General features: G+C 37.0%; 1 protein-coding gene across 5 annotated transcripts in view; it reads left to right on the forward strand.

Moving 5' to 3' along the window:
- Positions 1-17493, forward strand: part of KCNT2 (potassium sodium-activated channel subfamily T member 2) — a 445611-nt gene that overhangs the window by 397599 nt on the left and 30519 nt on the right. For 3 of the 5 annotated variants that reach the window (XM_060396309.1, XM_027976255.2, XM_042257057.1), the window contains 3 exons: positions 2474-2575; positions 4282-4365; positions 5410-5538. In XM_060396309.1, the coding sequence (XP_060252292.1) occupies positions 2474-2575; positions 4282-4365; positions 5410-5538 (315 nt within the window). Of the gene's footprint in view, positions 1-2473; positions 2576-4281; positions 4366-5409; positions 5539-8605; positions 8627-17493 lie in introns of all 5 variants that reach the window. The other 2 variants (XM_060396308.1, XM_060396310.1) reach the window with 1 other exon arrangement.

Consider the following 17493-nt stretch of genomic DNA (forward strand, 5'->3'; position numbering starts at 1 on the left):
AGCAAAGTAATGTCTTTGCATTTTAAGACACTGTCTGCATTTGTAATAGCTTTTCTTCCAAGGAGCAAGTGTTTTTTCATTTCATGGCTTTAATTTCACTTTTATCACGAAGCTCTTTAGTTCTTTGCTTTCTGCCATAAGGGTGCTATCATCTGCATATCTGAGGTTATTGGTATTTCTCGGGGCAATCTTGATTCCAGCTTGTGCTTCATCCAGCCTAGCATTTCACATGATGTACTCTGCGTATAAGTTAAATAAGCAGAGTGACGATATAAAGCCTTGACATACCCCTTTCTCAACTTCGAACCAGTCTGTTGTTCCATCAGTTCAGTTCAGCTCAGTTCAGTCACTCAGTTGTGTCCGACTCTTTGCGACCCCATGAATCGCAGCACGCCAGGCCTTCCTGTCCATTGCCAACTCCTGGAGTTTACTCAAACTCATGTCCATTGAGTTGGTGATGCCATCCATCTCATCTTCTGTCATCCCCTTCTCCTCCTGCCCCCAATCCTTCCCAGCATCAGAGTCTTTTTCAATGAGTCAACTCTTCTCATGAGGTGGCCAAAGTATTGGAGTTTCAGCTTTAGCATCATTCCTTCCAAAGAAACCCCAGGACTCATCTCCTTCAGAATGGACTGCTTGGATCTCCTTGCAGTCCAAGGGACTCTCAAGAGTCTTCTCCAACACCACAGATCAAAAGCATCAATTCTTTGGTGCTCAGCTTTCTTCATAGTCCAACTCTCACATCCATACATGGCCACTGGAAAAACCATAGCCTTCACTAGACAAAACTTTGTTAGCAAAGTAATGTCTCTGCTTTTAAATATGCTATCTAGGTTGGTCATAACTTTCCTTCCAAGGAGTAAGCATCTTTTCATTTCATGGCTGCAATCACCATCTGCAGTGATTTTGGAGCTCCCAAAAATAAAGTCTGACACTGTTTCCACTGTTTCCCCATCTATTTCCCGTGAAGTGATGGGACCAGATGCCATGATCTTCGTTTTCTGAATGTTGAGCTTTAAGCCAACTTTTTCACTATCCGGTTCTAACTATTGCTTCTTGATCTGCATACAGATTTCTCAGGAAGCAGGTAAGGTGGTCTGGTATTTCTGTCTCTTGAAAAATTTTCCACAGTTTTTTTGTGATCCACACAGTCAAAGACTTTGGCATAGTCGGTAAAGCAGAAGTAGATGTCTTTCTGGAACTCTCTTGCTATTTCTGTGATCCATCATATGTTGGAAATTTGATCTCTGGTTCCTCTGCCTTTTCTAAATCCAGCTTGGACATTTGGAGGTTCTTGGTTCACGTACTATTGAAGCCTTGCTTGGTGAATTTTGAGCATTATTTGACTAGAGTGTGAGACGAGTGCAATTGTGCAGTAGTTTGAACATTCTTTGGCATTGCCTTTCTTTGGGATTTGGATGAAAACTGACCTTTTAAGTCCTGTGGTCACTGCTGAGTTTTCCACATTTGCAAATTTGCTGGTATATTGAGTGCAGCAGCATCTCTTAGGATTTGAAATAGCTCAACTGGAATTCCATTGTCTGCACTAGCTTTGCTTGTAGTGATGCTTCGTAAAGTCCGCTTTACTTCACATTTCAGGATGTCTGGCTCTAGGTGAGTGATCACACCATCATGGTCATCTGGGTCGTTAAGATCTTTTTGTATAGTTCTTCTGTGTATTCTTGCCACTTCTTCTTAATACCTTCTGCTTCTGTAGGTCTCTACCATTTCTGTCTTTTATGACAGAGAAAATGTATGGCTGGCACAACTTGAAAGCAGATTGACAAATTAAAACTCAAATGACAGAAAGCTAGACTCCACTGGTTGCGATCACTCCTACTTGCCTGTGTTCTGTGTCCTCACATATGAGAATATTCAAAAGCTGATATTCTAGATATTGTAGTACATTATGTGGCTTTAGGGATTTTTCCAAATTTGATGAAATAATGATATTGTGTTTGTTCTTTTTATTAACATTACTTCAAATCCTGTTACGAAATATGTACAAAGGGTAAATAAATGTTTAATGTATGAAAGGATCCAGCTTTCTTAACCGTTGGGTATTTTAGTGAAGAAAACATGGTTATGAAAGGGGCCTCCCAGGCAGCTCAATGCTAAAGAATCCTGCCAATGCAGGAGATGTGGGTTTGCTTCCTGAGTTGGGAAGATCCCCTAGAGAAGGAAATGGAAACCCACTCCTGTACTCTTGCCTGGGTAATCCCATGGACAGAGGAGCCCAGCGGACTCCAGTCCATGGCAGTTGCAAAAGAGTCAGACACGACTGAGCATGCATGCACATTAATGGAAAGTAAAGCGATATTAACAGTACAATTAAAGGTGAAGTCATGGTGCATTCACAGCTAAGAACCACATGACAAAAATTACTTTCTTCACATTTGTTAGAATTTAACTAAGCAGAAAAGCAAAAGATAGAGGATGCTCACAAATTTTTCTTTTTCAAATTTCTGAACAGAAAGAAAGAGAACGAGGTTCTAACTTGGCCTTCATATTCCGACTGCCTTTTGCTGCTGGAAGGGTGTTCAGTATCAGCATGTTGGACACACTTCTTTATCAGGTACTCAGTGTTTCCTGCTGCTCTCTAAAGCATTTATTTTCTATTTTGTTTGGATTCTATCAAACGAATGATACAACTAGTGTTTCTCATGTAACTGTTAACTTAAATTGGTTCTGGAAGTAACCCAATATTTTATTTCATGTATTTAATGAATGATCTAAATGTGCCTATGAAAAACACTGGAAGAAAAAAATTATTTTTCAGAATAATCTATGAAATGCTGTTAGGCATGCTTTGACACCAGTTCTTTCTTTGACACCAGAAATGATATTAGGCATTCTTTGACACAATGTTTCATGTGACATTTGAATTCATTTACATATTCCTTTACAGATGTAACTAGACTATAAATAAAAGTTAAGAAAAAATTGCTAGGTTAAGAAAAAGACACCTTTCTTTCTAATGCACATTTTAAAAAAATGATACCAAATCATGTCAATAAACTGACAAATCAAGGATATTTTCAACATCTGATAATTTTGCCTACTATAGAAACATGTAAGGAAAATTTTACAGCCTCTAAGAACCATTTAGTTTGTTTCTGAATGCCAGAGTTTCACATTTTCATTTCATCATTGCTAAGGTCAAAGGGATTTTGTTTTACACAAATACACTAATTTTTTTAACTCTGCCAGAAGCTGAACAGCAGCAATATTTCATATTCTTTGATTCAAGTATTCAGATAATTTTTAATATATCCGGTAAGGAAACAAAAAGATATTCATAGGGCTTTAAACAAAAATCAACAACAAAAAAACTAGTTGAAATATTTGATTATAAATTTTAGTCATTACAAACTTTTAAAAAATATACTCTTTTGTTCAGCTTATAGTTTTTGTTATTAAAAATATAAAATTGTTTTCCTCATGTCCAATACCATCCATAAAATTTAAACATATCATGACATCCTAGAAAATAATAATTTCTCATATTTTTTGAGGACAGCTTAACTGTACATGTGTATTTAGCACACTGACAAGATCGATTTTTATTTCTTTTTTTAATGGAGGCTGAATGACTGGAGAAGAAAATGGCTCCAAACCCACTCCAATATTCTTACCCGGAGAATCCCAGCGACAGAGGAGTCTGGCAGGCTACAGTCCATGGGGTCGCAAGAGTCAGACACAACCTAGCAGCTAAACTACCACCACCTAAAGTGGGCTTCCCCGGTGGCTCAGACTGCTAAGAATCTGCCTGCTAATGCAGGAGACCCAGGTTTAATTCTTGGGTCGGAAAGACCCCCTAGAGAAGGGAATGGCAATCCACTTCAGTATTCTTGCCTGGAGAATTCCACGGACCGAAGAGCCTGGTGGGCTATATAGTCCATGGGATCACAAAGAATCAGACGCAACTGAGTGACTAACACTCACTTTCAGTGATATGACAGTGCTTCCCTGGCGGCTCAGTGGTAAAGAATCTGCCTGCCAATGCTGAAAACACAGGTTCAATCCCTGGGCCAAGAACATCCCCCTAGAAGGAAGTGGCAACCCACTCCAGTATTTTGCCTGGGAAATCCCATGGGCAGAGGAGCCTGGCTGACTACAGTCCATCAGGTCGCAAAAGTGTCCATGGTGACTTTACTCACTAAACAACAGCAATGCCATGATAACCGTTAATATAACCTGTAAGATGTGATAACATATTCACACTCCAAGCTATTCTGTTTTTCATACACATGATAAATGCATATTTTATTTCTGTTGCAGTCATTTGTGAAGGACTATATGATTTCTATTACCAGACTTCTGTTGGGATTGGACACTACACCAGGATCGGGGTTTCTTTGCTCTGTAAGTTACTGCTGTCTGAAGTGGAAGATGATTCTGGCGGGCAGTTCTTAAATCCATCTATCATGCTCTTTGGCTGACTCCTCTATATCATTTATTTATTCATTTTTCTAACATGTGCTCAAAGCATAGTATCCTGGTTTTTTAATTAATTAAAACATGTTTACAGAAAACATTATTTAAATTAATAATCTTGCAGATAGCTATTCAGAGCAAAATTCACAAATGTTGTTTTGGGTTTTTTTTCCCCTAGCTGGCATTTGAGATGAACCGTTTCTGACATAGGATGTCATACTGCCAAGGGAAACACTGATCATGTTGTTTAACTCCTGGTTTTTGTTTTTCTTTCTTATCTTTGGCCATGCCCCACAGCTTAAGGGATCTTAGTTCCCTGACTGGGCCTCCTGTAGGGGAAGCATGGAATCCTAACCACTGGACCATCAGGGAATTCTCTCACCTCTCTGTTTTATAAAAGAGTGTGCTATGTCCAAGTGTATTTCATTAAGTGACTTATTAACAGTTGAAATTCGTGGTTAGCAGAGAGGAAGCAGCACTTATGCCTCCTGTCCGGGAGTCCTATGCTCCTTCTATTGCACTCCTTTCTCAGCAGGGATGCTATAGAACTTTGGATGGACTATTCCTTTTTGTGCTGGAGTGTCCTTTACACTTCAGGATTTGTAGCATCAGCAGACCCTGTCCACTAAGCCCCAGTAGCATCCTCTAGTTATCGCAACATTCAAACAAGTCCTTACATACAGGTTTCCAACAATTCCCAGTCAGCTACCAGTGATGTCACCCACTGAGATGGAACTAACGCAATGCCATGCTGCCGCAAATTGAGCAGTGGGTTTCTTAAGTTTGAGTTAACCTGACGGATAAGGTTTAAGATGGCAGTAAATAACTTTAACATATGGTAAATGCTTAAGAAATGGTGCTTTGAGATTTTAAAATATCAATGAAATCTACTTTTAAGGAATTAAAAATAACCATTGAGTTTTTTATTTCTTAAAAATTGGTATGTAAATAATCCAATTATATTTATTACAGATGAAGATCACTGAGGATGACCTATGGATTAGGACTTATGCCAGACTTTATCAGAAGTTATGCTCCTCTACTGGAGATGTTCCCATTGGTATCTACAGGACAGAATCTCAAAAGCTTACTACATCTGAGGTTTGGAAATATCCACATATTCGTGTCTTAATGTTTAATGTGACTGAAAACTGTGATTCCTAAACCTAGAAACTTATTTCTGAAGTATTGGCCAATAAATTATGTCAGAAATTTCATAAAGTATTTTTGGCAAAAGTGATATTCTAAGGTTTGGACTCTGAATGCTTTTTGTAAGTTTTAAGGAAATAAATTAATTCTAAGTAACCTTTTGACACATAAGAAAAGTTCTCAGGGCAAGCAATCTAGTTTTTAATATAATCTTAAACTCCAGTATATTAGCATTTGGAAAGAAGGAAACAGAGATAAGTTAGGGAGCATGAAACTCACATTTTTTCAAACTCTAGGTTGAGAACTACTTTGGAGCCAAGGAAAAAACCCCAGGAGCAGTGCCAGACCCTGGCTCAATAATCATAATAGCAAACTAGAGCTTATTAAAAATGGAACAAAATTTACAGTGCCTGCATATGACTGAAAACATATCTATATTTTAATTTGGTCACACTGTGTGATTATAAATTATGGTTTATATTCTTGAAATATCCATCTTCTTCAGATACCTCAAAGTTATTCAAAATTTTGTTTAATCACTTCTTTCTTTGGTCTTATGTGAAACAGAACCTCAACTAAGAGACTTAGATTAATTGCATGCATTTTAATAGTCATGTAATCATTACATCAGCTTGTGATTAAAATCAATGAATCTGTGTGTGGAAAAGAAGAACTTTATAGGAAGCATAAAGATAGATTTTTCTTTTCTTGTTACAGTTTATAGTTTGACATTTAAGTAAGTGATATTGAGGCCAGAGGAAAATAGTTCCATTTTTCTGAGATGCTCTTTGCTGGTTTCACTGCAGCTTCAGAGGTGCTAAAAGATGTTTTATTGCCATTTCTGCAGCTGAATCTGAGGTTTTCATTGGCTGTGTTCCCCATGGTTCACACCACAAAGAGCAGGACCAAACTGGAAAAAATCAGGAATGGCTGATGTGAAAACCATTCCAGACAGTTAAATGTGTAAGACAGCTTGGCAGATATGCCTAAAAGTTTAAAAATATTGCATCCAAAAAATATTATTTGATTAACGGTTAAGAGAAAAAAGGTGCTTTCACACCTAAGCAACTAACCATGTCTTACTCAAGCTTGATAAAGACAAAGAAGATTTCCACATAGCAGAATACTATTCCTGTTTTTATCTTGTAATATGGATTTTGTAAACTTGAAAACAGTTTATCCTTCCATTGGTCAAGTTCATATCCATGTTTGTCATTTTATATTATTAAGAGTCTTTGTTGTATGCTGTTAACAGTGTAGATAGGGAAAAGATAATTGAATATTCGTACTGTCATCAAGGAGCATTTAACATTACATCTCAGTTCTTCCCATCACAAATCAGCAAAATATTTCTAAATCCTCAAACCTCCAGCTTATATTTAAAGCACATATCCTAGGAAAAAATAAAAGAATTCTAAGCTAAATGAAGATAATGTCTGCTGTCTTCCTATACTGAGTTCAGTTCATCTTTTGGAACACATATTTTTGTTTAAATTTTATATACTACCTATTACAGAAAAAAAAAGGCAGTTTAAAGATTACAATAAACTTCGAGTACTTTTACAGTAAAATATATTAGTAAGGGCAAGAAATTAAAGTTACTTTACATCTAAAATGACCTGACTGCTACAGTTGAAAAGGAATTCTACTTTTATTTTTCTGGTAAATAAGGCAAAAATAAAACTGTTGAGTTATATAATAATTGTAGTTTGATACACAAAAAGATGTAAGTTCATCTACAGAAAGATTTGTTTTTCCTGATCATTGTTAACAGAGTGAGTATATTATATGTTTCTTTATATGAGATTTAATATTTAGAAATATTTAAGAGATAGATAACATGATGAACATTTTCTTGCTTTATAGTTTTACAAGATGCAAAAAAGTACCAAAAAAGTACCAAAAAAAGTACCAAAAAGTACCAAAAAAAGTACCAAAAAAGGTGGTACTCAATAAAATCTCACTTTATAAAAGCAGGCTCATTCGTGTCTGACTCTTTGTGACCCATGGACTGTAGCCCACCAGGCTCCTCTGTCCATGGGATCCTCCAGGCCACAATACTGGAGTGGGTAGCCATTCCCTTCTCCAGGATATCTTCCCAACCAAGGGATTGAATCCAGGTCTCCTGCATTGCAGGCTGATTCTTTGCCATTTTAACCACCAGGAAAGCCTCCAAATTACATTAATATAAATATTTTAGTAAGGCTTAAGATAAAAAGTTTTGAAACTTCTCTACCATTTTCTCGTCAGTGTTATTCCATTTTGTTAAGAAATGTTAAGAATCTGGAGACAAACAGTTCCAACAAGCGTATATTCATATATTTTTAATGTGTTTCTTAATATTTGTAACAATAGTGACAATCCTAAATAGTGGGTTAGACTTGAATTATATTACAACAAAAATTATAATTGAAAATTTCACTTCTGCCTTTTGAAGGATGAAGCTCATGTTATTCCGCAGAACTGAAGAACAAGATAACATGATTTTTATAACCCCTAAATGTTTAGGTCATATATTGACTGGGTAGATCAGTTTTTAACCTTTATAACATATTTGAAAACTCAGAATATTTCTATACATTTACTTGAATGTATATGTAGGGGTGAAAAATAATCTTATCATAGTATCTAAAATTAAAAAAAACAGTACAACTATTAATACCAATAATGATTATTGAATATCAATAATGATGTCAGTTTCTTCTCATGAATATAATCCTTTATATCTTATCAATTTTTTTTATTTTCTATTAACACCACATTAACTTTTCATCAAATCATAGAAAGATGATTTTAGAAAAAACCTAACAACTTTTTGGCAAGTTTCTAAAATATTAGCTTATTCTTTACCTAATTTTATTCAAAAGCGCTATGATAAGTAATCAAACACATAATTAGATGATAAGTGTTATGTGGTATCTGTCGTATATTGTCCTATTGCTGATTGTTTTGTGAATGTATCATTTAGTCGTTGTTTAAACTGGAATTTGTGTGTTTCTTTTCCCTCCCTTTGTGTCAGTGTCGAGAAATAACATCACAAGTAAGTATTTTGTTTGTCTCCATTTCTTCAAATGGTCTAATACAATGAGTCATTGAAAACAGTATTAAAGGTTAAACTCAGTAGTTCAGATTTTAAAAGAAAACAAGCTGAAATGGTTTAATATGTTCTCTTCAAGTTAGTGTATCTATATTTCCCTAATATGATTGCAAATTAATATTACCTATTTGTCTTCCAATTATGTTTATGTATTGATCCAATCGCACACTTGGCTGCATGGTGTCATTACCAGCTAGTCACTTACTGGATGTAGATTATCTGTCCTTAAGGGACGTGCCACCTTCTGTGCAGTCAGCTAGGACTGAAAAGGAATGGGGATCTTGACATAAAACATACCTTTAGTTTGCTTCTTAAAGTAGCCTGGACCCCTTAGGAACAGTTATGGGAACAATAGGACCTGAGATGGATTCCTTCTTATGCATTTATATTCCTGAAACCTCGATTTCTCTTTATGTGATTTGCATTTTTTATTTTATTCTCCACTTTCTTCATGTAGATCATGTTAAATAATTGTCATTATAACCTTAGTACTTAACACAAACCCCCAAACATTAATAGAATTAAAGAAACTATTACAAACATAAGTATTTTCAACTTTAAAAATTTCATTTTGAATCTCAAAGCAGTGGTACAATTCAGCCTACTGTGAAATAATATCACAAGTGTAAAACTTTTGTGTCAAAATTACCAACGAAAAATATGAGTCTTATTTTTGAGCTTGTTGGAGTTCTGTATTATCATAATTCCAGAAATTTTGACAGAATGACTGGTATTTTCTCTACAATTTGAAACCATATAATAAATGCAAATGTTTATTAAATTATTCTGAGCACTCTACATTAGTTATTTAAGGTTTAATAAGCTCTAGCTTTGTTATATTCTTAAATATTCTAATTTTTTTCTACATATTGATTCCTTTGGAATTTACAAGATAGGTACTAAAGAAGCTTCTCTTTGGGCTGTAAGAATGTTTTGGCTGCTTTCTGACATTTTTCACATGATGGTACATAGGCAATGGTAACATTTGTTTATCATGAAGCTGCTCAGCAGTACCAGCGACCATGGCTGCCTGCAGGTGATGCAAATTGAAACTCTAGTTAATGCAGAATATAGTGCTGGCCAAGACAAGGTGTGGGGAGCTTATCTTAGAGTTTTTATGGTTTACTTATTAGAGTATCTTTTGTAATGCTTTGAAAAGTTACTAATGAGTTTAAGCATATATTTCTAAAATTTTTCATTTGTACCAGTATTTGACTTGACCTGTTGACAAGTTTTCATTTTATTTATGATGCACTGGCAGACATTATTTCAGGAAGTATTTTAGGAACATGTCACAAGCCAAATTGGTTCACTTTGCCTCTCCTAAAGGCATTTCTCAAGTGTGAATCTAGACCTGGTCCACAGTGGTAGAAACACTAGTTAGTGGTCACACCATGTCCCTAAAAGGAGTTTGCATTTGGCTAAAAACTGTGTAGCTTCATGTTTGAAAGTGGAGTTAATTTTTTTGAGTGTAGATTTTTGGCTCTGTTGTAGTTTTCCATGTCGATTCATATGTTGTGCACTTTTAGTTCAGATGTCAAGCTTTGCTATCTCCTCTTTTCTCTAACTTACTATTATAGATTCAGAAAGTCAAAGGTTTGCCTCATTTCTGAATTTTTGTAGCCAATTGGAAGTTGGCTTGTAACTTTCTTCCTGTAATTGCTTTCTTTCTCATAGTTACTATTCTAGGTCTTAAAGTCCTCCAGTTATTTCCCTATGTAAACTAAGCTTCTTCCCTCTAGTTTGCTGAGTTTTCCAATATAAGCATCTCCTCAAAATCCTTTTATGAAGAAAGAGCTCTAACTGCACTTTAGACATTAAAATATATTTATCCTTATAATTCTATTTTTTTTCTTCCACAGTTCTGTTCTTTCCATTTTTTTTTTTTTTTGGTTCTCTCTCTCAACCCTCAAATATGTTCAGATTTCCTCAAACCTCAAGAAACATTCCCCTCTTATTCTATTTTTCTTATTTCATTCTTGCTGTTAAACTCTCAGAAGCGTTCAAATATGATGTCCATTCTATTCCTTATCCATGTCTCTCAGTTTTTCCTCACTCTTTGATCAAGCCTGTTCTTACTAAAAATCTCTTTTAGCCAAAATCACTGGCATTTTATTTTAGTTGTAATTTGTTTAAACACTATAGAAGCTTTAACTGGGTTCATCGTTTCTTACATGTCAAAATTCTCTTGTCAGTTTTCATTTTATGAATAACTCTTATTTATCCTGGTGTGTTTCTTTTCCTCCTCTTTGTTCTGCTCAGTTTCTGCTTATAACAGCTCATTTTATTTAAAAAAAATTATTTTAAGTCTTTATTGAATTTGTTACGATACTGCTTCCATTTTATGGTGGTTTTGTTTTTTGTTTTTTTTTTTGGCCCCAAGGCATGTGAGATCTTAGCTCCTGGACCAAGAATCAAATCCACATCCCCCACATTGGAAGAGAAAATCTCAACCTCTGGACCACCTAGGAAGTCCCAATACCAACTCATTTTAGATGCTGATACTGTGATCTTCCATCTGAAAGTTTGTCTCTAATTTCCTGTCCTGAGATTGGCTCTATAACTCAGGACCTCAAGGAGAGGCAGGGATTTACCTCCTATCCTAGGACGTGCCTTTGTCTTTGAATTCCAGGAAGTACACCATGATTTAAGTGTGGCCTAAGCTTCACTGCAGGTTGTCCCCCCAAGAGTGTTAATCTTGATCTCTGCACAATGCTGAACACTTTTTTATTTAATCAGCATAGCCAGGTAACATGGCAGATGATTTTACTCCCATTTGTAAATGAGCAGAGGCTGAGACACTTGACTTGATAAAATAAAAACTTAGGAAGCAGCAGGCCTATATTTGAACTTAATCAAATTCTGACACCAGAGCCTCTCTCTCTCTCTCTCTCTCTCTCTCTCTCTCTCTCTCTCTTTTTAATCATTAGATTTCACTGAAGGAGCCTCTGCCAATTTCCGGCCACTTCTCTCTTTTCCAACACCTGCTTTGAGATCCCAAAGTGCTTTGTTTGAGACTCAACATGGGAACTGACACTTGAAACCCAAACCAGGCATTTGTCAAAACTATGTGTATAGACTTTCCTCTTTTTCTGCACATGACCTTGGAGAACTCATTAAATCTTTAGGTTTCAGTGATTACTCTGAGGTTAATGGAGGGCACATTTGTGTTTTACGAGCTTGGTGTTCTAATTCCTAAACATGAAGAACAAACTGATTATATGCCAGATCCTCCCCACCTTATCTCCTAGAATTAGACATTTCCTTAGCCTAGGTGCTTGGAATGAGGCAGCAAACATCCAAGAAAGATTTCTCAGAAAGTGAATGTGAGCTTTTCATACCTATTCTTGGATTTAATGATGACTTATTGGTGGTTATGCTATATCCAAATTCTCTTCCTTCAAGATTTTGCATAATACATACAGATAAATGATTGTTTTCTTTGCATGATGCATATATAGTGGATTTTTTAAATTAATTTATTTTTTATTGAAGGATAATTGCTTTACAGAATTTTACTGTTTTCTGTCAAACCTCAACATGAATCAGCCATAGGTATACAGATATCCCCTCCTTTTAGAAACTCCCTCCCATCTCCCACCCTATCCCACCCCATCTGACCCCTATAGGTTGATAAAGAGTCCCTGTTTAGGTTTCCTGAGCTATAGCAAATTCCAGTTGGCTATCTATTTTATATATGATAATGTAAGTTTCCATACTAATGTTACTCTTTCCACACATCTCATCCTCCCCTCCCCTCTCCCCATGTCCATAAGTCTGTTTTCTGTGTCTGTTTCTTCATTGTTGCTCTGTAAATAAACTCTTCAGTACCATTTTTTAGATTCTGCATATATATGTTAGAGTATCATGTTGGTGGGAATGTAAATTGGTAAAGCTTCTATGGAAGATGTTATAGAGATTCCTCAAAACACTAGGAATAAAACCACCATATGACCCAGCAGTCCCACTCCTAGGCCTATACCCTGAGGAAAGCAAAATTGAAAGAGACACATGTATCCCATTGTCCATTGAAACACTATTTACAATAGCTAGAACATGGAAGCAACCTAGATGTCCATCAACAGATGAATGGAAAAAGAAGTTGTGGTATATATACATGATGGGATATTACTCAGCCATAAAAATGAATGCATCTGAGTCAGTTTTAATTAGGTGGATGAACCTAGAACTTATTATATATAGTGGATTTTTGATGTCTGCCATACCAAGTCATTTTCTTGTTGCTGGATTTTAGACTCTTTTGTGTTTTACCCATCATTTACATTCTTTCTGTCTCTGTTCCTAGAAGAAGCAGTTATCCAATTATTTTTCCTGACCAGATAAGCACTGGACTTGGGACCACATAATCTGTGTTTAAAGGTGGCTCCTGCTTTTACTAGCTGTGTGTGAACTTGGGCTGTTCTCCACATGTAGCAGAGTGGAAATTAAGTCAGAAATTTATTATCACTGCATTAATTAGAAAAAATTAGAAATGTGTTGAGTGAATTGTTCATAGTTAATGGCAAGTACTTCTATATGGCATGGCACATGGACTAACGTAGCTCTTTTTCCATCATTTTTTACTGCTGCATTATTTTTTAGTGGAGGACACTGCTTCAGAAAACGTTTGTGTCAATATACTTAAATTTATAAATAAAATAATAGTAAGTATTCCAGTGATTTGGATAAATGCCTTATAATATTTTCAAATGTAGATATATTCACTAACTTGAAATGTATTTTAATTCATACACATACACACACCATGAATCTGAGCTAATCTATAATTTTCTTTCACTTTTCTCTTAAAAATTTTACTCTTAAATACTTTCATTTATTTTATTATTCCTTTTTCTAATGTTTCCTAGCTCTACTAATTCTTGTCTTGTTTATTTTCAACCCTAGGAAAGCATTTCTTACTTTTATTACTTGCTTTAACTTAAGCATCTCACTGTACAGATGGCTAACAAACACTTGAAAAGATGCTTAACATTGCTTATTATTAGAGAAATGCAGATCAAAACTACAATGAGATATCACCTCACAGCAGTCAGAATGGCCGTCGGCCAAATCTACAACCAATAAATGCTGGAGAGGGTGTGGAGAAAAGGGAACACTGTTGCACTGTTGGTGGGAATGTAAATTCATACAGCCACTATGGAAGACGGTATGGAGATTCCTTAAAAAACTAGGAATAAAACCACCATATGACCCAGAAATCCCACTCCTAGGCATAAATTCTGAGGAAACCAAAACTGAAAAAGACACATGTATCCCATTGTTCATTACAGCACTATTTACAATAGCCAGAACATGGAAGCAACGTAGATGTCCATCAACAGATGAATGGATAAAGAAGTTGTTGTACATAGACACAATGGAATATTACTCAGTCATAAAAAGGGATGCATTTCAGTCAATTCTGATGAGGTAGATGAACCTAGAACCTATTATACAGAGTGAAGTGAGTCAGAAAGAGAAAGATAAATGTCATATTCTAATGCATATGTACAGAATCTAGAAAAAATGGGACTGAAGAACTTATTTACAGGGCAACAATGGAGAAACAGACATAGAGAATAGAATTATGGACGTGGGGAGAGGGGAGGAGAGGGTAAGATGTATGGAGACAGTAACACAGAGACTTACATTCAGTTCAGTTCAGTCACTCAGTCGTTTCTGACTCTTTGCGACCCCATGAATCGCAGCATGCCAGGCCTCCCTGTTCATCACCATCTCCCAGAGTTCACTCAGATTCACGTCCATCGAGTCCGTGATGCCGTCCAGCCATCTCATCCTTGGTCGTCCCCTTCTCCTCCTGCCCCCAATCCCTCCCATAGCCAATGGGAATTTGCTGTATGGCTCAGGAAACTAAACAGGAATTGTATCAATCTAGAGGGGTGGGATGGTGTGGGAGATGGGAAGGAGGTTCAAAAAGGAGGGGATATACGTATACCTTTGGCCGATTCATGTTGAGTGACAGAAAACAACAAAATTCTGTAAAACAATTATCCTTCAAAAAAAAAGAAAAGAATCATACTGGCACACCTAGGAGCAAGAAGCTATTTAAATGCATCCAGTCTGCCTGATTTAACTGCACAGCCCTGGCTTTCTGCTCACTTAGTGCCTTAAACTGCATGGACATCATTCTTTCACTTTGCCCTGCCACAGGAAACAAATTAAGCCTTTACTCACAGCTTCTTGGTGCATGACTGCTGTAGTTTACAAAATCAGAACTGAATATAAAATTATAAGGTTGATCTGAGTCATTCCAGTTTTCACAAGGGGGCGATAATTTCTAAGCTTTAATATACTTGGATCAATAATACTATTTTATACAGATTCTTTACATAAGAATATGAATATCCATTGAGGCTTAACTTAGCTGCAGTGCCCTATGGATACCTCTCCTTGTGACTTGGGATCAGCATCTTTGTTGCTGCAGAGGAACAGGCAGCAGCAGAAGCATTTTGTAGGGCCCCAGGGAGCTGTTTTCAGGAGTGTGGATCTCAGCATGGCAACTACTCTTCTTCCACACAAGTAACCACATCATCTACCTCTGTGATACCCAGAGTGTCAGCATTTTCCCCTAACACTCTTTGCAATGGAGTTTGATGCCTGCTGTAGACACACCACCAGTGGTCATGGGATAAGGATCTTTCCCTGAACTTAGTGGCAGTCATGCCCTTTACTGGAATCTAGACACGAAATTCAATATGAAACACACAGAGAAGTCTGAGACCTGTGACACAGAGCCCCAGCTCCATCCTCTTGTCCTTAAATGCCAAAGGTCGAAGCTTCTAACTTAAATTGGTGAAACCCAGACAGAAGCATGAGAGAACTGAACAAACACAACTTAAAACTCTGCAGCTCAAAGCGAACACTTGACAGTAGGCAGTGATACAACTCAGCAAGTGTGCTTATCAGCAGGTGATACAACCAGTTATCAAGTCAGAGCCTAAAAACATGAGTCTCCGTATGGCCCCCATGGGCTGAATACCCTGCTTGCTGTGCCTGTTGCTACAATTCTGAGTACTTTATGACTCCCCAAGCTGCAACTTTAAGTGCTTACTGAGCCCACATCCATAAATTCTGCCTGATCCAACTTAATCTTCCATTATCCCAAACCCTTCACATCCATACGTTCTCTTCAGACTTTGGTCTGTAAATATTTAAAAACTGAAGTAGTTCTTTTGGAGTGTAACTTCCTAAACATGTGATAAAAAGTAAAATGAGTAACACATATGCTGCCTGCTGCTGCTGCTAAGTTGCTTCAGTCGTGTCTGACTCTGTACGACCCCATAGATGGCAGCCCACCAGGCTCCCCCGTCCCTGGGATTCTCCAGGCAAGAATACTGGACTGGGTTGCCATTTCCTTCTCCGGTGCATGAAAGTGAAAAGTGAAAGTGAAGTCGCTCAGTCATGTCCGACTCTTAGCAGCCCCATGGACTGCAGCCTACCAGGCTCCTCCGTCCATGGGATTTACCAGGCAGGAGTACTGGAGTGGGGTGCCATTGCCTTCTCCGATATGTTGCCTGGTGTCGGCATATTTATGAATCACTTTATGAGGCTCCTAGAAAAATAACACAACCAGCCAAAATAAAGTCAAAATTATTTCTCAGTTTGTTTTTATGAAAAAAGGAGAGTTATTTAGATTAACAAATTTAAAAGCATTAATTTATAATATTTTAATAATCTATGATTAATTTAAATATCAATTAAGCAGCATTTAGGCTAATAATAAAATTAATTAATTCCTGTCTTAAGGGAAGACATCTACCATGTAGTTAGTAATTGCATGATAATAGTATTCAAGATCCTAAATGGAGAAGAAAAAAGTAAGATTTTCTGGGCTTAAAGCACTAGGAGAGGCATCAATTCAGTTCAGTCACATAGTCGTAACCAACTGTTTACGACCCCATGGACTGCAGCATGCCAGGCCTCCCTGTCCATCACCAAGTCCCGGAGTTCACTCAAACTCACGCCCATCGAGCAGTGATGCCATCCAGCCATCTCATCCTCTGTTGTCCCCTTCTCCCGCCTTCAATCTTTCCCCAGCATCAGGGTTTTTTCCAGGGAGTCAGTTCTTCGCATCAGGTGGCCAAAGTATTGGAGTTTCAGCTCCAACATCAGTCCTTCCAATGAACATTCAGGACTGATTTCCTTTAGAATGGATTGGTTTGAACTCTTTGCAGTCCCAGAGACTCTGAAAAGTCTTATCCAACACCACAGTTCAAAAGCATCAATTCTTCGGTGCTCAGCTTTCTTTATAGTCCAACTTTCACATCCATATATGACTATTGGAAAAACCATAGCCTTGACTAGATGGACCTTTGTTGGCAAAGGAATGTCTCTGCTTTTTAATATGCTGACTATGTTGGTCATAACTTTCCTTCTATGGAGTAAGTGTCTTTTAATTTCATGGGTGCAATCACCATCTGCAGTGATTTTGGAGCCCCCCAAAATAAAGTCTGTCACTGTTTCCATTGTTTCCCTATCTATTTCCCATGAAGTGATGGGACCGGATGCCATGATCTTCGTTTTCTGAATGTTGAGTTTTAAGCCGACTTTTTCACTCTCCTCTTTAACTTTCATCAAGAGACTCTTTAGTTCTTCTTCACTTTCTGCCATAAGGGTGGTGTCATCTGCATAGCTGAGGTTATTGATATTTCTCCCGGCAATCTTGATTCCAGCTTGTGCTTTTTCCAGCCCAGCGTTTCTCATGATGTACTCTGCATAGAAGTTAAATAAGCAGGGTGACAGTATCCAGCCTTGACGTACTCCTTGAAACCAGTGACAGTATACAGCCT

Source organism: Ovis aries, chromosome 12 (assembly GCF_016772045.2).
Source record: "Ovis aries strain OAR_USU_Benz2616 breed Rambouillet chromosome 12, ARS-UI_Ramb_v3.0, whole genome shotgun sequence".
Taxonomy (NCBI): Eukaryota; Metazoa; Chordata; class Mammalia; order Artiodactyla; family Bovidae; genus Ovis; species Ovis aries.